We start from the raw sequence: 20,475 nt of genomic DNA on the forward strand, positions 1-20,475 counted from the left end.
TCGCCAAATTGGCGTGTAGTGAAGACCTAGAGGGAGAAAACGCATATTAATTCCTTTTCTCGCTATTCATTACTGTCATCCTCCATGTATCAGTGACCTTAAGAAAAAGTGAGGTGTTGCTATGTACCACATATAGATCATGTGTTAATTAACCATGCAACCTTTAAAAAATGACAAAAACTAGACAAGGACACACATAAAACACATAGTGCACACGTGTTGGTAATATGTTCATTCCTACTGCTGGTGCAGGAGAGAGAAAGAAAATGATCTTACTCAATATACAAAGATAAAGTGCCTCATGAGCCTTTTACGTTTTGGAGGGTTCCATCAGGCACAATAGGACGATCTGAAATAATGAGAAGGAATCATTATAATCCATACTGTACCAAGAAAACTCCATTGCTCCCCACCTTTCAGTGGTTTTTCAAGCGTCTAACTCACGGTTACTTGGACGAAATTTGACCTCCTCCCCTCAACATGGCTCCGATGATACTGCCACTGAGAGCGGGCGGGTCTTTTATGCACCTCGTAATTGGTAAAGTGTTGGTTATTGGTAGCGTAATTGAGCCCAAATAAGGGTTGGCCGAAATAAGACAGTATCCGGTAATGCGCGGTTGTTGAGAAGCTATCGTTTTATGCATGTGTAGTGCTGAGTGTCTTCTTAGGCACTGACTTCTTCGTGATTGTGCGCGGTGATAATTCTGACTCGCGTGTTGTCTTGCGCATGCGCAGATGTCTGAGCGCTTCCTTCGTCTCGTAAGTCGATAATGATCTGATAGTTAAAGCTTGCAGCCTTTGCAAAAGACCCCGATATCTGGCGGGACTTCTATTTCGGTTATCGGCCCGTTTATTGGATTCACGGAAATGTCCCTAGCATTGTGCAAACACTCTGATATTAGTTATTAGTTGCGCATGCATAATGGTAGGCTCTCATCGGACGGATTCTACTGCGCATGCACAGATAGCACAGCGACTCAGGACATTTGGGCAGTCATATTTCTTTATGAGAAAGCATGTAAGTATTGCCAAATAGCCTACATTCGGGGTAGTAATTATCCGAGTCTTTTAGGTGGATGGTTAACACATGCAGAGGTCTGCTCGGCCGCACTGTCTGTCGGAGCATAGTGTCTGAAATCAAAAATAACAGTTGCTGACCATTTATAGGTGTAATCAGTGTCTGTTGACATAAGGTAAGTCCAGTGTTATCAGATAGTGTCTCAGGTGAGTTGAGGGCCATTAGTGACATTTGCATATCATCGTAGTTGTCCCCACGGAATGTCATAATTAAGGCCTACAGTATGGGTACCCAAACGGAATACCCATCTCTGCTCTTTTTCAAAAAGGCATGTCTCGGTACGTAGCTGTTCAATGACAGTCCATAGGAGATCATTCACACAATGTTGCTCGGTGAGAAAATGGGTGGCCATCTTAGTTGTGGATTTTTTGCATCTGACATTGCTTTTATGCTCGTTCATCCTGTTTTTTACGGCCCTGGTGGTCATGCCCACATATTCCAGGCCGCATGGGCATGTGATCAGATATACAACGTTTCTGCTATTGCAGTTGGTGAAGGCTCGTTGTTCCCATTTGCTCCCATTTCTGAATGTGAGATTATGACTTTTCTTCGCCAGGTGGCAGCTACCACAGTTCCCACAGGGATAATGTCCTTGCAACCCCTGTAGCCTAGTTTGTTGGTTTGGTGTTATTTTAGGTCTAGTGTGGACCAGGACATCTTTCAAATTTTTTCCATGTCTGTGGGCGAATAGAGGTTTCTCTAGATCCAGTGTGCCACTGGTTAGGATCCTCCAGTGCTTGTTGATCATTTTCGACACCTGGTTCGAAAGTGAACTATACGTAGTGACACACACTGGTCTCTCTTGGCTACTCTCTGAGGGTACCTTGTCCTCCAGGAGGGCATCGCGGTTATTGTTCCGTGCCCTTTTCATTGCCGAGTTAATCACTCTGTCAGGGTAATGTCTCTGTTTGAGTTTATCTTTCAGATCCAAGGCCTGAGCTTTGTACTTATCAATGTCACTGCAGTTGCGTCGTAGACGTAAGAACTGCCCATAGGGTAGGTTCTCTCTCAGGTGGCGAGGATGAAAGCTATCAAACCGTAGCAGACAGTTTCTGGCTGTAGGCTTGAAATGCGTTTGTTTTCAGGGAACCTTTCTCGTGATATATATTGAGGTCCAGGAAAACTATGGAGCTGTTAGACATGGTGTGGGTGAACTTGAGATACGGGTTTTGATTTTTGAGCCATGTCAAGAAGTCTGTCACTGACTGGTTGGTGTACTTAACTATACACTCACAACCTCTCACTGGACCCCTTTTAACAATACCAGCCGGGGGCTTAATAAAAATTTATTTTTCTACCCCACGAGCCAGGTATTTTTTAACTTTCACTCACCTTAAACTCACCACTCACATGCGTCCTATTACCCCACACGCATTCACACATAGTCCAATAGAAAGTGCTCCCACGTAGTCGTTGGTCGCAGCACGCCGCATCCCGTATAGGGGTGCGAAGACCCCTATGATGAAGCATGGCACCAAGGGGCCTGTTGGTGTGTGAGGGGTATTTAAACAACACTGAGTATTCCCCACCACAGGAGGGACCATCTCAAACTGTCCAAGTGGATTCCACTTTGTTTTGGCACAGAAAAAGTGGCATCCATGAAGAAAAGTGGTACAGAATGAGCAAGGAGCAAAGATACGCGAATCCAAATGTCCAGTATGTTTACAGTCAGAATGGACCAGAACAGATCAACTGGTCTAAAATCCCAAAAATCTGATACAAGAGGAACTGAAGCGAGCGTGCCAAGAACAATTCAATGTCTTTGCTCAAGCTGAGTTAGTGAAGGATGAAGGGATTTTTTCCCCTTTGGAGTTTAGACGGGAAAGGAAAAGGGGGTGGAGCAATTTCTGGATGTAACTTTTTAAAATGTTCCATAATTCTTTGTGCTGTATTTGAATGGTAGTAGCCCAACTGTGCTCCCTTCAAATACAAGTATTTAAATACTTTAGGAAAATATGAAAATATAATTTAACTTGATTAATTATGTCAATATTACCTGAAATTACACTTGGAGTTAAAATTAATAACTTCTCGACGATTTATTAAGTGAGTCAATCTAGTATGGACAACATACTCTAGGGTGATCCGTATCTAAGAAAAGTGAACATTCCCAGATAACAGCTCCGTACGAAAGAAGGCAGAAAAGCTTTCCTTCCTTGGCACAATGGAATGGGAGAAATAAGCAAAGTGAGGCGCAAGTCACAAGAGTCCTTTGTCAGAAAAGGAAAGATGCCCTATTACAAACAAGAAAATAGTAAAAAGTGCTGCAAAGCACAGGGTCAATACAAAAACATAAAAATACAAATCTCTAAACATTGCGGGGTTCCCATCTAAATATGAACGTTATGATTTATTGTAACACACATTATGATAAGGTTAACTTTCATGCGCTGACTTCTTAAAGCACACATTTATGTAAAACGCATGGGCATCTAACTATGTCATTGTTTTTATGTTTGTGTTCTCTTTGAGCATCATTTTAAGAAGAATTACAATATAATTTACTTCAATTTAGAATTAGGTTAACATACAACGTTTACAAGGTTAAAAACAGCTCTAGCTCTTACCATAAACTGTTGCTTTGGCACACCTCTACGGAATTCCACATCTGCAATTGATGCATCAAACACAAGCCCAGGCATGGAGTCTAACAGCAAATCACCCCAAGAACTGCACATAATAAAAATAAATCGGTTGGAATTCAACATAATTTCTAAAATATGTTTAAGCAGCTAATGTCTAGGTGAAGAAAAATAACAATTAGAGAGATTTGCACAAGACTCTAGTTTCTCAGTTTCAGACTAAGGGGTTATTATAAATTGTTTCTTATAGTAGTGATTTACCTGTAACATTTGTTTATGAAGAAACTTATGATACTTGCTAGTGTATTCATGTACTGACATTCATATTCTTAAAACTTTAGATAAAAGTGACTTGATAAGTATTTCAAAGTTTGTCATTATTATGAGGTTTTGACAGATTTGTACATATTATGACAGTTGTTATTAAATCAGATATGTCCTCATTTAAGGTCCTCATGAGGGGTTTTTATCCTTTTTCCCATTGCCAGGTCCCTGTTAGCGCTACATAAAAAACCAATCGGAGAACCTGTTGTTGTGAGTGGGTATTGAAGTTCTGATTGGCCAGAACTGCTATTGGGATTAAAAATCTTTTTGTGTGTGCAACATAAGGTTTTCAGAAAAAGTTAAATTGTAGTACGGGTTAGGTAGATTGCTCATTGGATCGGCAGATCATAATAGATGACCTGTCAAACTGCCTAAGGGTATGCATGAATAACTTTGAATGAAGCCAAATCTGAACTTGGTTAGGATACGATCCCAGGTGTTAAGCACAATGTCCAGATATGGTCCCACACCCTTAGATGTGCAAATCATAAGGTGTTCAAGCCGCAACGCCCTTCCCTCCGCCAACTACATCCTCCTAGGAGACCTCAACTTTCACCTGGAGAACAACAACGACAGAAACACCACCGCCCTGCTGAACAACCTCGCCAACCTCGGACTCAAGCAACTGGTGAACACCCCCACCCACTACCCCGGCCACACACTTGACCCAGTCTTCTCATCCAGCAAGCACATCTCCTTCAGCCACGCCACCGGACTGCACTGGACCGACCACAGCTGCGTCCACTTCAGCTTCAAAAAAACTACGAGCCACCACCACCCGCAACAGGTCCCCCGCCGATGCTGGAGCAAGATCACCGCCGAGCAGCTCACCGCCTCCCTCAGCCAGAACACTCCCACCAGCACAACGGACCCCAACGAAGCAGCCAGCAACCTCACCAAGTGGCTGACCGTCTGCGCCGATGACTTCGCACCACTAAAGAACCCTCCCAGCAGACACAGCAGCAAGAAAACACCCTGGATCACCGATGAACTCAAGGAATCCAAGAAGAACTGCCGCACCCTCGAGAAAGCCTGGCGGCTCGACCACACCACAGACAACAGGACCGCCCTCAAGCACGCCATCCGCAAACACCATCAGCTGATCCGCGCCACCAAGAAGACGGCACTCAAAGAACGACTGACCAACAACACCCACGACAGCAAGGAACTCTTCAGCATCGTCAAAGAGTTCTCCAACCCCAGCGCCGGAAACAACAACATCACTCCCTCGCAAGACCTTTGCAACTCACTCGCCTCGTTCTTCCACCGCAAGATCGCCGACATACACAACAGCTTCGACACACAGACCACGCACCCTACCACCGAACCAATGCCCGCCACCACCACCCTCTGCAACTGGACCCCGATCAGCACTGAAGACACCACCCGCACGATGAACTCCATCCACTCCGGATCACCAACCGACCCGTGCCCACACCACGTCTTCAACAAAGCCGATGCCACCATCGCACCCCATCTCCGAGACACCATCAACTCCTCCTTCCACACAGCCACCTTCCCGGAGAGATGGAAGCACGCCGAGCTGACCGCCCTCCTGAAGAAACCGACGGCGGACCCCACCGACCTCAAGAACTACCGTCCCATCTCGCTCCTTCCTTTTCCGGCCAAAGTCATCGAGAAGACCGTCAACAAACAGCTGGCCGCCTTCCTCGAGACGAACGGATCCCCCGACCCCTCGCATGGGGTTTCGGGCCAACCATAGCACCGAGACCGCCCTGATCGCAGCCACCGACGACATCAGAACCCTGATCGACAACGGGGAAACAGCGGCCCTCATCCTCCTGGACCTCTCTGCGGCATTCGACACCGTCTGCCACCGAACTGTAGTGAAGCGCCTCAGCAACATCGGAATTCGAGAAAAAGCGCTGGAATGGATCATCTCGTTCCTCACCGGAAGAGCCCAGAGAGCCCGCCTCCCTCCATTCAGATCCGAGGCCACCGAAGTCATCTGCGGCGTACCACAAGGATCTTCAGTCAGTCCAACCCTCTTCAACGTCTACATGAGCCCCCTCGCAGCCATCGCACACCAGCACAACCTCAACATCATCTCCTACGCCGGCCACACTCAGCTCATCCTCTCCCTCACCAGCGACCCCACCACCGCCAGAGCCAAGCTACACGAAGGGATGAAAAACGTCACCAACTGGATGAGGAACAGCCGCCTTAAACTGAACTCGGACAAGACGGAAGTCCTCATCCTGGGATCATCACCCTCCGCCTGGGAGGACTCCTGGTGGCCCCCGGCACTGGGCACCGCTCCCAAACCGACGGACCACGCACGCAACCTGGGCTTCATCCTGTACTCCTCCCTGTCAATGACCAGACAAGTCAACGCCGTCTCATCCTCGTGCTACAACACCCTGCGCATGCTCCGCAAGATCTTCAGATGGATCCCCACGGAAACCAGGAAGACCCAGGCACTCGTCACCAGCCGACTGGACTACGGGAACACCCTCTACGCCGGAACCACAGCGAAACTTCAAAAAAGACTCCAACGCATCCAGAACGCCTCCGCCCGACTCATCCTCGACATCCCCCGTAGCAGCCACATCACCGGACACCTGAGAGACCTGCACTGGCTCCCTGTCAGCAAGAGAATCACGTTCAGACTCCTCACCCACGCACACAAGGCTCTCTACGACCTGGGCCCCAAGTACCTCAATGACCGCATGACCTTCTACACGCCCACCCGCCAGCTACGATCGACCGGCCACGCACTCGCCACCGTACCACGCATTCGCAGAGCCACCGCCGGAGGAAGATCCTTCTCCTACCTGGCGGCCAAGACGTGGAATTCCCTCCCCACCCACCTTCGGCGAACCCAGGACCATCTCTCCTTCAGGAAGCAGCTCAAGACCTGGCTGTTCGAGCAGTAACTTTCCCCTCCCCCAGCGCCTTGAGATCCTCCCGGGTGAGTAGTGCGCTATACAAATGACGTGATTGATTGATTGATTGATTCAAGAATGGAACCTTTAGCTAGTTCCACAGCGTCCCTCCTTAGGGCTATATCGTTTGCTTTTATCCACCCAGAATCAGTTGTGTTTAAATCCCAAGGATCTGAATAAATTGAAGGCCTGCCCAACTTATTAGCTGTAAGTCGAATATAGGAAAACCTAACAAACATACATACGGGTCTGGTGGCTCAGTGGACTAATGCTTCCACCTATCTCAGCCCCCCGAGCACTTAGAAAGACGGAGAGGTATCATTGGGATGGGGAGAATCTCCCCTTTCTAATGGTACCCAACCCCCCCGCAGATGGGGGCATTAGCCTGGGGGACAGAAAGCCCACTAGAAACCAGTTTTTTTTTATGATTAATTTTGGGGTGGGGGCTGCCCAAGATAGGCACGCCAATGCCCCCCCCCCGCCCCCCAAATATAAGTCTTTCTGACCCACTGGGGGGCAGATACCAGGGATTATTTTTTTATAGGCCCGGGGTGGGGGCTGCCCAGAATGGGCATGCAAATGCCCTCACCCTACCCCCAAAGAAAACTAAAGACTTGCTGCCCTTCCAGGAGGAAGATGGGAGCAATATCCCCTGATCTGCAGTGATTCATACCCAGAATGCGCTGCAAACCTCAAATTCAGCTGCAAAAAAATCACCTTTTTTGCTCACATTTTTGTGTGAGAAAGTTGTAGGAGGACCGGGCTGACACAAATTTCCTACCACCCAGCGTTCCCCCAGGTCTCCCAATAAAAATGGTACCACACATGTGTGGGTAGGTAAAGTGGCTGCAACAGGAAATTGCCCAAATCGTACTGTGGAGACTTCAAAATTGCCTATAACAAAACCACTTGGTTTTTTGGCCCGGGCTCGCAGCATTCTAGGGAAAACTACCAAACCTACACATTTCTGAAAACTAGACACCCTGGGGAGTCCAATGAGGTATGGCTTGCGTGGACCCCCAACGTTTCCATATCTATAATCCCCTGCAAACCTCAAATGTAGCTGAAAAAAAACGCATTTTCCACATATCTTTGGGTGGAATTACCGTGGAATTACCGTGACGGCTCAAATGCCCTACCCCACAGCATTTTCTTTAGTGTCCTGAGTAAAATGATACCTCACTTGCGTGGGTGTCCAATGCAGAATTGGCAAAAAACTTGTTTTTAAAAAAAAAATGGCGCTTAGAATTGTCGGTGCTATACACTAAATCCCTATGTTTTGGGCACTTCCCAGTCACAGGTCCTTGCCCCACCAACACAAGCTTGGTATCATTTTACTCGGGAGACTGAGAGGAACGCTGTGGGGTAGGACATTTGTGCCAGCAAGGTGATTCCATCCAAAACTATGTGGAAAATGTTTTTTTAACTAAATTTGAGGTTTGCAGGGCATTCTGGGTAGGGAAACGTTGGGGGATCCACGCAAGTTATACTTCGCTGGACTCGCCCGGGTGTCTAGTTTTCAGAAATGTGTGGGTTTGGTAGGTTTCCCAAGATGGCTGCCGAGCTCGGGGCCAAAAACCCAGGTAAACCCCCTTGCAAAACCAGGTTGTTTTGTGATAGGTCATTTTGATGTCTCCTCAATGTGTTTTGGGCCCTTGCCTGTTGTGGGTACTTCTCCCACCCACGCGAGTGAGGTATCATTTTTATTGGGAGACATGGTGGACCGCTGGGTGTTTCGAAATTTGTGGATCCACGTAGATTCCAGAACTTTCCCACACAGAAATTTCAGAAAAAAGTTTTTTTTCCAGCTAAATCTGAGGTTTGCAGGGGATTCTGGGTAGGAAAAGGTTGGGGAACCCTTGCAAGCCAAAAACTCATGGGACACCAGGTTGTTTGGTGATAGATAATTTTTATGTCACCTCAATAGGTTTTGGGCCCTTGCCTGTCGCAGGTACTTCACCCACCCACACAAATGAGGTACCATTTTTGTCAAAAGACTTCGGGGAATGCGAGGTGGGTGGAATTTTGTGGATCCACACAGATTTCAGAACTTTCCACCAAAGAAATGTGAGGAAAATTTGTTTTTTTAACACATTTTGAGGTTTGCAGGGTAATCTGGGTAACAGAACCTGTTTAGAGCTAGACAAATCACACCATCCTGGATTCCCCTGGGTGTCTAGCTTTCAAAATGTATAGGTTTGCTAGGTTTCCCTAGGTGCCGGCAGAGCTAGGGTTCAAAATCTACAGCTAGGCAAACAAGCATTTACAATGCAATGGTCTCGGCATCATTAAAGGTAGAGCTATTGGCATTGCTCATGACATTTCTTTTTTTTTTTTAAATCATCAATGGCATTGTCATTTACATTGCCAATAGCTTAATAGTTAAACAAATGGCATTGTCATTTACAATGCCAATAGCTACACCCTACACAGAGCCACCCTCACACAGACACACTCAACAGCACTCTGCACTCTACAGCACTCTGCACTCTACAGCACGCAGCACTCTACAGCACGCAGCACTCTACAGCAACCAACACTCTGCGCTCGACAGCACACAACACTCTGCGCTCGACAGCACACAGCACTCTGCGCTCGACAGCACATAGCACTCTACAGCAACAGCACTCTACAGCACACATTACTCGACAGCACAAAGAACTCTACAGCACACAGCACTCTACAGCACACAACACTCTACAGCACACAACACTCTACAGCACACAACACTCTACAGCACGCAACACTCTACAGCACGCAACACTCTACAGCACGCAACACTCTACAGCACGCAACACTCTACAGCACGCAACACTCTACAGCACACAACACTCTACAGCACACAACACTCTACAGCACACAACACTCGACAGCACAAAGAACTCTACAGCACACGACAGCACACAGCACTCTACAGCACTCTACAGCACACAGCACTCTACAGCACACAGCACTCTACAGCACACAGCACTCTACAGCACACAGCACACAGCACTCTACAGCACACAGCACTCTGCACTCAAAATTACACAGCACTCTGCACTCTACAGCACACAGCACTCTGCACTCAAAATCACACAGCACTCTGCACTCTACAGCACACAACAACACTCTGCACTCCACAGTACACAGCACTCTGCAGCACTCTACAGCACACAACAACACTCTGCACTCTACAGCACACAGCACTCTACAGCACACAGCACTCTACAGTGTGTGTGTGGTGTGTGTGTGGTGTATGTGTGTGTGTGTGGTGTATGTGTGTGTGGTGTATGTGTGTGTGTGTGGTCTTATGTGTGTGGTGGACTTAGTTTGAGTGTTCGTTTCCTACACACTCACACACTGCCCCTACACATTCACACACTGCTCACCTTGCACACTCACACTGTTCACCCTGCACACTCACACACTGCAGTCAGTCACTCTGCAGTCACTGTCACTCTGCAGTCACTGTCACTCTGCAGTCACACTCACTGCACACACACACACACACACACACACACACATATTCTCGCTCGCTGTAACATCTGAATGTTATGCCCCATTTTGAAGGACAACACTTGTCATATACACATTTTTTGCACAGGTTAAAATTTGAACCTTGGACTACTAGATTTTAACTGGTGTGAAGTTTTGCACTCGCCAACCAGGGGACTCTTAATCAAGGCCTTTGTGGCCTTTTACTCTGTAATTGTGACTGACGCTTCTTTGCATGGGTATTTTGGTTGTAATAAAGAAACAAAATCTAAACAACCTTTTTTTTTTCATTGTAAGAATACTAATTATGCCTGTCTTTGCCATGTACAAGTAAACAACGCCCCCTAAAATACTGTCCATTGTTCCATCGAAAAAGCATCTCTCTTCCTACCAGCTGGAACAGCATACTGACATTTTATAAAGCAAAAGTCTACAGATAAAAACCTGCACTACACCCCCAGAAAGGTTCCTCCAACTCTCTACAGCTGTAGTGATCCTGAAGGTGAAAGAAGAGAGGAAGATTGTAGGCAATAAAGGAAGGGTTCTGTTACAAAATTACAAAATTTTGACTGCGGCCTCCCAGCAGCCCATCACACTCGCCTAATACTTACTTTTGTTTTATGAAAATGCATAAGGGGGGGGGCTGACAAAAAACTTAAGCACGTTATATCAGAGGAGGGATAAAACAATTAGCCACCTTCCAGAGGAGGGGAGCGTGTCCCTGCGGCTGCCCTTCTCGGATGGCTGCTCCGTCTGATGTTCAGCCCCCTGCGGACAGCAAATAAAAGCGGAAGTTGCACCTTTCACCTGTGAAAAACGAACCCCTGTTATGTGAATGCAGCCGCTTGCTCGCTTGACGCCCGCTCTGGGGCCTCCCTTCAGAGGCGCCTTGCCGAAGAGGTTGCAGAGGTCCGCCTCTGCACTGGCTGCCTGTGGGGCTGCCCAAGGAGAAACCATGGAAACGGAATCTGACAGGGTTCCCGGGGGCCTGCTGCTGCCACCGACGCTTCCTTTGACTGCCTGATGAAGACATCACAGGCCAGGGAGAACATTAACACGCTTTGCATCACTTAGTCTGCGTGCGTCTCCGCCCCGCTCATCTGTTCTGCTTTTAATATGAGGTTTAAAGATCCTGCGCCCTGACAGACCTTGTATACCAAAAACCCGTATGACCACAAAATAGCCAATACCCGCTTCACCAAAACAGTGTTTTCGACTCGAGCCCTGCAGATTTTCATATCTACAAATGCTGCATGTTTCTAATCTGGGCTGAATGTTTTTACGTGAACGGATACTGGAATGCTTTGTGGACCTCAGATTGCCATCGGCAGTGTGCACATTTTATTTTTTAAATATATGTGAGATTAATAAATATCATTACAATAAAATAATCAATACTTTTAACATTCTTGGTGTCACATTTTCAAAAAAAGCCACCAGAGGAGTCTGCCTTAATGTTCAACGACTTTATTTAAAATACACTTCGTAGACGTAATCGACAGTATGTTTGTGCTGCTGATCAGTTGGTAGCTTGCACATTGCACGGGGGAGTTTTTCTGGCATTACATATAAGCCATCCAGCTTCACTGCTCTATCGCATCATACTGATGAAACCCATACAGGGCAAACTCCCTCTGTGGTTACAGAACATCGTGTATTCACGTAGTATCTTAAAAACTGGTGAAGTCAGTCTGATTTTGCACCAAAAACCGTATCTCGACTGTCCGTGGAGTAACCTTCCGGTGCTAACCTTTTTCCTCACTCTTGCATGTTGACCGTAGAAAACAGCTCCCGGTATGGGGATCGGCTGTATGCTTACGTACTGCTTTGTTGAAGAGGTGGGTCTTCAAAACGCTGCATCTCGGTCGATTCTTTTAATTGTAATTGAATTTATATAGCGCTTACTACTCCTGATGAAGCGTTGAATGATCGTCGCCGATGTCACTATGCTGCCTCGGCTCGAACACGAGGTGCGAGCCCCTCGACCCTAGCTACCCCCACTGATAGACAAAGGCTAACCTGTGAGTTAGAAATAACATCTTGGCGACCAGGAGGGGAGCGCGCGGGGACATGAATGCTTCCCTTTGAAATCTTACAGCCGCCTCTGCCTCCTGCACCTCCGATGCATAAGGAGCTCGTTCACCATGCAGCCAATGTGTTACTTTTTAATTATCACATAACGAGAGATCAGGCCGCGAGCAACAGTCCGAGACGCCTACCTCTTACGCACAGGCACGGCTTGCAACACCAACGCTGACCACCAGTGTGCAAAGCCTCCTCCAATCACAGCGCGGCGCTGCCTGTGACGTCATGGGATGTCCCTGAGGTTCCCGGGCTCGTGGCGGACCAATAATAGCGCGGCTCCTCCAGTCGAGCCCCCCCAGGGCGACCCAATCACAGCGCGGCCGCTTCGAGGTTGATCGCGTGTACAGTTTATTAAACCAGCTAAGTTAGCAAGTTAATGGACACGACGGAGGAGAGCTGCAGCAGGGGGAGGGAGGAGGGAGGGGGGGAGGGTGGGGGGAGGGAGAGGGAGGCGGAGAGCGCGACGGAGGAGGGCAGAGGGACAAAATGGCGCCGCCGGCAAGCTCCGTGTTTTCGGATTTGGGGGCGTGTTCGGTGGGCGTGGCTAAAAAGTGGAAAGAAGCACACCGAACACACCTCCAAATCCGAAAAGGACGGAGCCTATTTGGAGTGACGGCTCTCTCCTGCAATGGCTGGCCTCCATTTAGGAAGCCAGCCAATGATAGAGAGGGCGGGATGAAGAAGCCCTACTAAGAAACATAAGACTCGCTACTTCCGGTTCTGACGAACCGGATAGTACCTCGCCCTAAAAAAGGGTCCGTTTTTACTATGGAAATGTGGTGTGTCCACGTTGCGTTTTGGGCCGTTTCCTGTCATGGGCACTAGGCCAACCCACCCAAGTGAGGTACCATTCTTTTTGGAAGACATTGGGGAATGCGGGATGGGTGGAATTTCGAGGATCCATGCAGATTCCAGAACTTTCCACCACAGAAATGTGAGGAAAATGTGTTTTTTAACACATTTTGAGGTTTGCAAAGGAATCTGGGTAACAGATCCTGGTGGGAGCCAGACAACTCACCCCATCCTGGATTCCCCTGGGTGTCTAGTCTTCAAACATGTATAGCTTTGCTAGGTTTCCAAAAGTGCTGGCAGAGCTAGGGTTCAAAATCTACACCTATGCACCTTGCAAAAATAGGGTCAGTTTTCACTGTGAAAATGTGGTGTGTCCACGTTGCGGTTTGTGCCGTTTCCTGTCGCGGGCACTACGCCTACCCACAGAAGTGAGGTACCATTTATTTAGGAAGACTTAGGGTAACACAGAATTGCAGAGCAACTGTTATTACCTATTGACCTTTGATGCATTTCTGCCTGCCAAATGCAAGACAATGTGTAAAAAAGAAGTAATTTTGAAAAATGACCTATAATTCTCATGCTAGTATGGGTACTCACAACTTTGAAAATGTGTAAATTTCTACTGTTTCTAAACTCTATATTTTGTTCCAATTTCAAAATACATAGGTGTCTTTCATACCAATTTTTCAAAGCAGATATTTTCCCAAATGAATTGCTATATACCCGGTACATAATAAAAAACCATTGAAAGACATTGCTATGTTATTGGCTCTGGGTTCGTCGGGTTCTTGGTGAACCTACAAGTCCTATATATCTCCACAACTAGAAAGGTCCAGCGGATGTAACAGTATATTGCTTTCAAACACCTGTCATATTTAGAAGAAGTTACAAGTGAAAATGTTGACACAAATGGCTGTTTTTTTCAACTAATTTTAAATGTGTCCTATATTCAACTGTTAGTTTCTATAAAGAAACATAGAAGGATCTACACAAATGACCACTTGCTGAATTCAGAATTTTCTTTACCTTTCTAAAATGTAAAGCTTCCAGGATCCATTATTGCTTTCATACCAATTTCTACCATTAACTGGAAGGAGATTGAAAGCACAAAAAATAGCAAAAATAGGCTATATCCCAGAAAAATGCCAAAACTGTGTAAAAATGTGGGTTTTCTGACAAAAGTCTGCTTGACCCTGAAATCTGGGAAAATTGCGATTTCAGCACCACAACCTCTTTGTTAATACCATTTTCAGGAAAAAACCCAAACGCTTTCATCTGTAGCCCTTTTTCCCCATTTTTCCCCCAAAACGAATTTTTGCTATATTTTGGCTGATTTCTGGGTCCCCTCCAAAGGAATCCACAAACCCTGGGTACCTTTAGAATCCCTATGATGTTGGAAGAAAAGGACGCAAATTTGGTGTGGATACCCTATTTGGTCAAAAAGTTAAAGGGGCCTAAGCGCGGACAACCCCAAATAGCCAAAAAAAGGCTTGGCACTGAGGTGAGAAAAGGCCTAACAGCTAAGGGGTTAAATTCAGCACAATATCAATAACAGCATTTGAGTGGAGAGAGTACGAGAAAGAGAGACAGATAGAGAGAGAGATAACAGAGAAAACATTTCATTGCAAATATCAATATGCAATTTGATTTCATTCGAACCTAGAGAATTATTGCACAGCGTGCAATGAGAAAGGAAGCTAACCTCTTGGCCAAAAAAGTATAGTTAAGAGCAACATCACCAGCCGATGTAGGGAAACGTTTCCAGGACAGTCTCATTCAGGTTTAGCAAAGACAGCAGCCAGACAGAGTAGCATAGAGAGAAACAGCAGCGCAGCTCTCCTCTCATAGAAACAGCTAATCTATTAATTCTCTTTATACACAAATATTTATACCCTAAATATTAATGTCCAATCTCCTGAAAGTATCATTCATAGGTTCTTCTCGTTTTCTTTTTTTTTTTTATTGGCAAATTCAAACGCAATACAAGTTCATGAAGATAAACAGAGATAAAAAAAAGCTATTAAATCATGTCATAACTTGAATAATACAAATTAAGTAAGAGACATTTAAACTATCACTGGCAAAATAACTATATGCAAGAGGGAAGAGCAGGGTAAACAGGAAAACATATCGAATTAGTTAATCGCTAATAGAATCTGACTAGCCCCTCTCATTGGTGTACCATCTAACAATGGGGTTCTTCTCGTTTTCATTGGTTTTCAAAATAAGGTGATTATCTGACCATACTAGTTCGACAAAGTTCATTGAAGAAAGTCATTGTTAGTTCTAAGGAAGTCATCCTTCCGCGGAAGTAGGAAAACATCTTGTAACATTTATTCACATCTTCGCGCTGTTTTCACTGATTTGTAACTTTTGTCCGACGAGTTCATTCTTAGAAAATAATCAAGAGGAAATTCCTTAAGATTAATTTGTGCACAGCTAAAGAAACTAACACAGAAATTTAGAACTAGTGACGGACCAAAATACATTTTCTTCCGAGGCCAACCTTTTAAGAAAAGAAAATATCATTTAGGAAGGTTTTGAGGCCTTCATAGGATTTAGTAATTCATCTCTCTCTAAAAAAATAAAACTTATTTTAGTTACAATGATAATGTCATAAAAGATCATTATGACAAAAGAATCATAATTTTTCTATTTTATCCACAAATATGATTCTAATTAATCTCATTATTAATGTCTTTTTTATATTATAAGTGAATAAAAATAAGTTTTTATACGTAACATTTTAATAAACATTATGTATTTATCATTTCCATTTCTCTCTCTCTCTTGTAAATGTCTTAGTTCACATACAGAAAGTTTATTTATTCATGCTTTCCACACGTTTAATGCTACTTTCATTTTCTACTTGTGTTGTGCTTCATTTTGCACTTTTTCACTAATACTTCTAAAGCATGTTTTGTTTTACACTTCTTCACTAAAATTTGTCAAGCATGTTGATATTTTTCTACAATATTAGTCATTGTTTTATGGGTAAGACATACATGAGTAGATATAATCAGGCAGGATTTTTATTTTGCAAAACATGCTTTATCAATCCCCCATTTGATGGCGATTCAAGCCATCATGTAATCTATATAATCAGATTATGATCTGATTCCTGTACGTACAGTAGTTTTCATCTGTTTTAACCTAACACCCTTTACATCTCTCATTACTTCGTAATAAGCTCCTTTCCTTTCTACCATCTCTATTTCTTCTCTTTTCCTTTTTCTTGCTCTATGTTTAGCCTGCTTTCCTATTTTTAAGTTTGTAAATTAAAAAGACCATTAGTATGTCAATAATTATAGCAATTATATGTGTTCGTATTCTCCCTAACAAGCTGAATTACTTACTGAGGAAAAACGCTTACCAAGTTTTTCCAATGCACCTTCAACCTTCAGTTCAGTTAAATCATTATGTAAATGTGTAATGCTGCTGATATATCCCTCCAAATCCTTACTTTTGTCAGGAATATATATGCAACATTGCTCAATTTTCAACATACTACAGACTCCGCCCTCTTTTGCCAATAGTACATCAAGAGCAAGTTGATTTTGCAAAACTATGGATTTCATAGCCACCATTTCCGTATTAATCATTAAAAACCCACAGCATTATCCGTTGATAACCGATCAACTACTGTAGACAATATTCTGATTTTATGTGAGTTCAAAATTACTCCAACTGAAGGTTTCAATACATCAAAAATATCTCTCACTATTTCTGCAGCAGTTTTCCCCTTTTACTCCGTGTTAGTTTGGATTGGGTATAGGATTTTCATTCACATGATAGATGTTTGGGAAAACTATTCCAAAATAACAACACCCATACCAATGTTGTGGCAATCTGTAACAAACATTTCTACCACAGGCACAATAAACTCCTGGATAAACAGGGTCATTACCACCTATCGGTCCCCATACCCCCTGTGATTAGGAAAGTATGTTTGCATTCACTAGAACCAATGAAATAATTGTCATATTCAGTCTTTTGTCTCAGTAAGCAAAGCCTTCCCTTGTGGTGCCAGTCTAGCGTCATGGCAGCACATATCTCACCTTTCTTGTAATCCCCCTCCTTGTGAGCCCAAGGAGTTATATTAGTCTTTTGTTCTTCAGCCTTTTTCTTAAAATCTTGTCACCTAGCTTCTACAGTATTTATGAATTTTATTTCTAGACTATGTAATCTACAGGTCAGAATACTTTGATGTGCATATACAGTGTCTAATATTTTAGTCATATGGAAAAATTCTCCCATATATTCAGCATTTCTTGCGCTACTCAATATATTCATATTCTTTTTAATAGGAACTTCTGAAATTTCTAAATCATAATTGGAGTAAAAATACTGAAACTGATCCTTCCCATAGAATAAACTTGTTAGTACACTACATGAAATACCATATGTCAATGGAAGGTGGTAATAAGTCACTCCTGAGACAGAGGATAGTAATTGCATGCACACAACAATTGCTTGCATCCATAGAATGAACGTACTCATTCAACAATATTGTAAAAACATTTAACGAAAAATCATTAATAGAGTTATCTTGGGATAGGTCACTTTCTGTTTGTTCTTTAATGTTAGTCTCCGGATCTTCTTTAAGATCTTTCTCTATTTTAACTTTTGTGGAAACATCATTATTAGTAATATTAACTTTAGTAGGCTACATAAAGTTAGGTATTATTAAAATGAATATCATCCAAACAAACAGCATTAAAAACACAATTAAAACAAGCAATAAAACATCTTCACTTAATTAAACGCTGATTTTGATTACTAGTCTCATTTCTAGCCATTATGTAAGTAAATCTATATTAAAAATAATAAAACATTTGAAAAAACTTTTGATAACATTTGATTATACCACACTTTTTTAACCTTGGGTCTCGAGAGATATTATCCTATTTGATTTATCTTCAAATTTCCTCTCTCTTTTTCTGCACCCCTTTTCTTTATCACAGTTCATTAATGTGGCTCATACGATGAATGGCTTCTGATTTCTTCTTCTGAGATGTTTGTTGCAGCAGCAGCTAAATATGTGCATTAAGGTGCTGTGTACTTCTTGTTTGCAACGTTTACTCTTTTTATTCTTCTCACTATATTTTCTTAACCTTCGGTATCACTGTGTTTGGATTGGCCAGAAATTTCAATAATAGTATTTGGAACTTTTTCATTCAAAGTGTATTTTACTCTTGACTCCTTTAGGCCATTTATCACCCTTCCTTGTTCTTTTTCTTGAAATGCTGTCTATTTCACTTGATTCAAAACTTCTTTTAGCTGATTCACTTCTTTCTTTCAGTACCTACTCTCTTTCAGTTTCAACAATAGCAGTATTACGAGACCCAGTAGCTTGTGCCCACTTTACTTGATTCTTAGTCTGTTCAGGTTTCATTATTTCTTTCTGTTCTCTTTCAACTGACTCAGTACTTTCAAGCGGACTTGACTCTTCTTGTATGACTTCGGTGTATCCAATTAGGCAAGCCACCACATTTGATTGTTTGAGAAGTTAGCCTGGCATATGATGTCCACTATTCTAGTGGGCACCTTGCACCACTCTAAACGACCCTTATTGATGGTGGTTGTAAAGTCAACCTTATAGACAAGCTATACTAGTGGTAGCATGGACCAGCTGTCTTAGGCTAAACTCCAAAGAGCATGTGAAGCTGTTTGTTTTACCAATTATAATCCCTTGAATACCAAATGAAAGGACACCACACAAGGTATACATCAAATATATAAGTATTTATTTCTAACATAACCCCTCTGAACTCTTTATGAGGTCAGAGATCGAAGTACATCACAAGTTACTTAAATAGCATACGTTAAGTTGCACAAATACAGTTTTGCCCTAGGGGCCTCACAAACCATATACTAAGTAAGTGGTATAAGAACCACTTCAGAAATAGTGAATAGGCCTAGGGAATCGCTGGGGCTACACTAGACAACCAAAGGTTAGGAAGTAGGAGACCCACGGGAGAAGCGTGCAGGGTCTAACCACAGTCGCGAGTTACCATTGACTTAGAATGGAGAACGTAAAAGTTACAAAGTTAAAATTTAGGGCACTTCCGGGTGAACTACGACAAAACCACGTTAGACTAGGACACTTGGATAGTCAATACCCCTGGGAGCAACGGAGTACTCGAGTTACCTTATCCAGGGAAGCCGGGTGCATAGGTGTCTTTTGGTGTCGGGTTTTGTCGATGTTTCCTATGGAGAACTGCGAAGAAGTGCTGCAGGCGACCAGGAGAAAAGTGTCCGGGTGGATCCAAGGGCGGATCGAGGAACTAAAGAACCTGAAAGCAGAGGAGACAGAGTCTGGGTCACTAGCCAGTGACCAGGAAGTAACCAGGCGATGTCGAGGAGATTTCAGGTGAAGAGGTGAAGCTTGTCTCTGCAGCCAAGAGGACCAGGAGGCGTCGACAACGGCCAGGAGCTGGATTCGAGCTATCCCACAAAGGACCTAGTTGACTGCGGCGTTGGTATCCGGATTGGACCCAACAAACCTTGACAACCGCAACCCACGCAGGAAGTGAAGATTGGCTTCGAGTCAGACCAGCAAGGTCTGGGGAGCTTCTCCTTTGGAGGGAAGCTGGAGCAAGCCTGGAGAAACCAGGCCAGCGGTGTAAATTCAAAAAGAAGTCTTCAGAGGGCTAGCAACCGGGAAAACGCGTCGAACTGAAATGCAGGAGCAGGCCCCACGCGGCACTCGTGGAGTGTGGAGGGCTGAGCTTTGGTGCAAATGGCGCTCGGGTCTGGGGCTTCTCATACCCCAGTGCACAACTGCGAGGGTACCTAGGGAGTCGAGCAGTTAGCAAAATGCAGGAAGTCCAGGGTGTCCGTTCCACATCTCTCATGTCCGCCACGGGCCTCAGCTTTGCTGTGGATCGGAGTCGGAGAAGTCTGGAAGTCCAGGTCCTGAGTCGCTGAGTCTTCGGGTTCCGGCAGGAGCATCGACAAAGCAAACTGGCAAGTTACTGGTGGTGCCTGTTTGCACAGGGTGGTCACTCCTTGACCACAAGGGAGATGTCTTCATTCTTCTAGTCGATCTAGAACGTCGAAGGTCCAAGAGTTTTGTATCAGAGTTTCATTCCAGGATAATCTAAAGTCAGTAGACACAGCTCCTATCTTTATACAGATTTTAGGGGCTGGATTACCTGATAGGTCCCTCCTATGGGTGGACCTGGGAAGGGGGTGGTTACACCCCTTTCCCTTTGTCCAGTGTCGCGCC

General features: G+C 44.4%; 1 protein-coding gene across 5 annotated transcripts in view; it reads right to left on the bottom strand.

Moving 5' to 3' along the window:
- Positions 1-20,475, bottom strand: part of RIOX2 (ribosomal oxygenase 2) — an 845,240-nt gene that overhangs the window by 312,466 nt on the left and 512,299 nt on the right. For all 5 annotated transcript variants that reach the window (XM_086934530.1, XM_086934533.1, XM_086934532.1 and 2 more), the window contains one exon: positions 3,646-3,748. In XM_086934530.1, the coding sequence (XP_086790656.1) occupies positions 3,646-3,748 (103 nt within the window). The remainder of the gene's footprint in view (positions 1-3,645; positions 3,749-20,475) is intronic.

The sequence above is a fragment of the Lissotriton vulgaris genome, chromosome 8 (genome assembly GCF_964263255.1).
Source record: "Lissotriton vulgaris chromosome 8, aLisVul1.2, whole genome shotgun sequence".
Lineage (NCBI taxonomy): Eukaryota > Metazoa > Chordata > Amphibia > Caudata > Salamandridae > Lissotriton > Lissotriton vulgaris.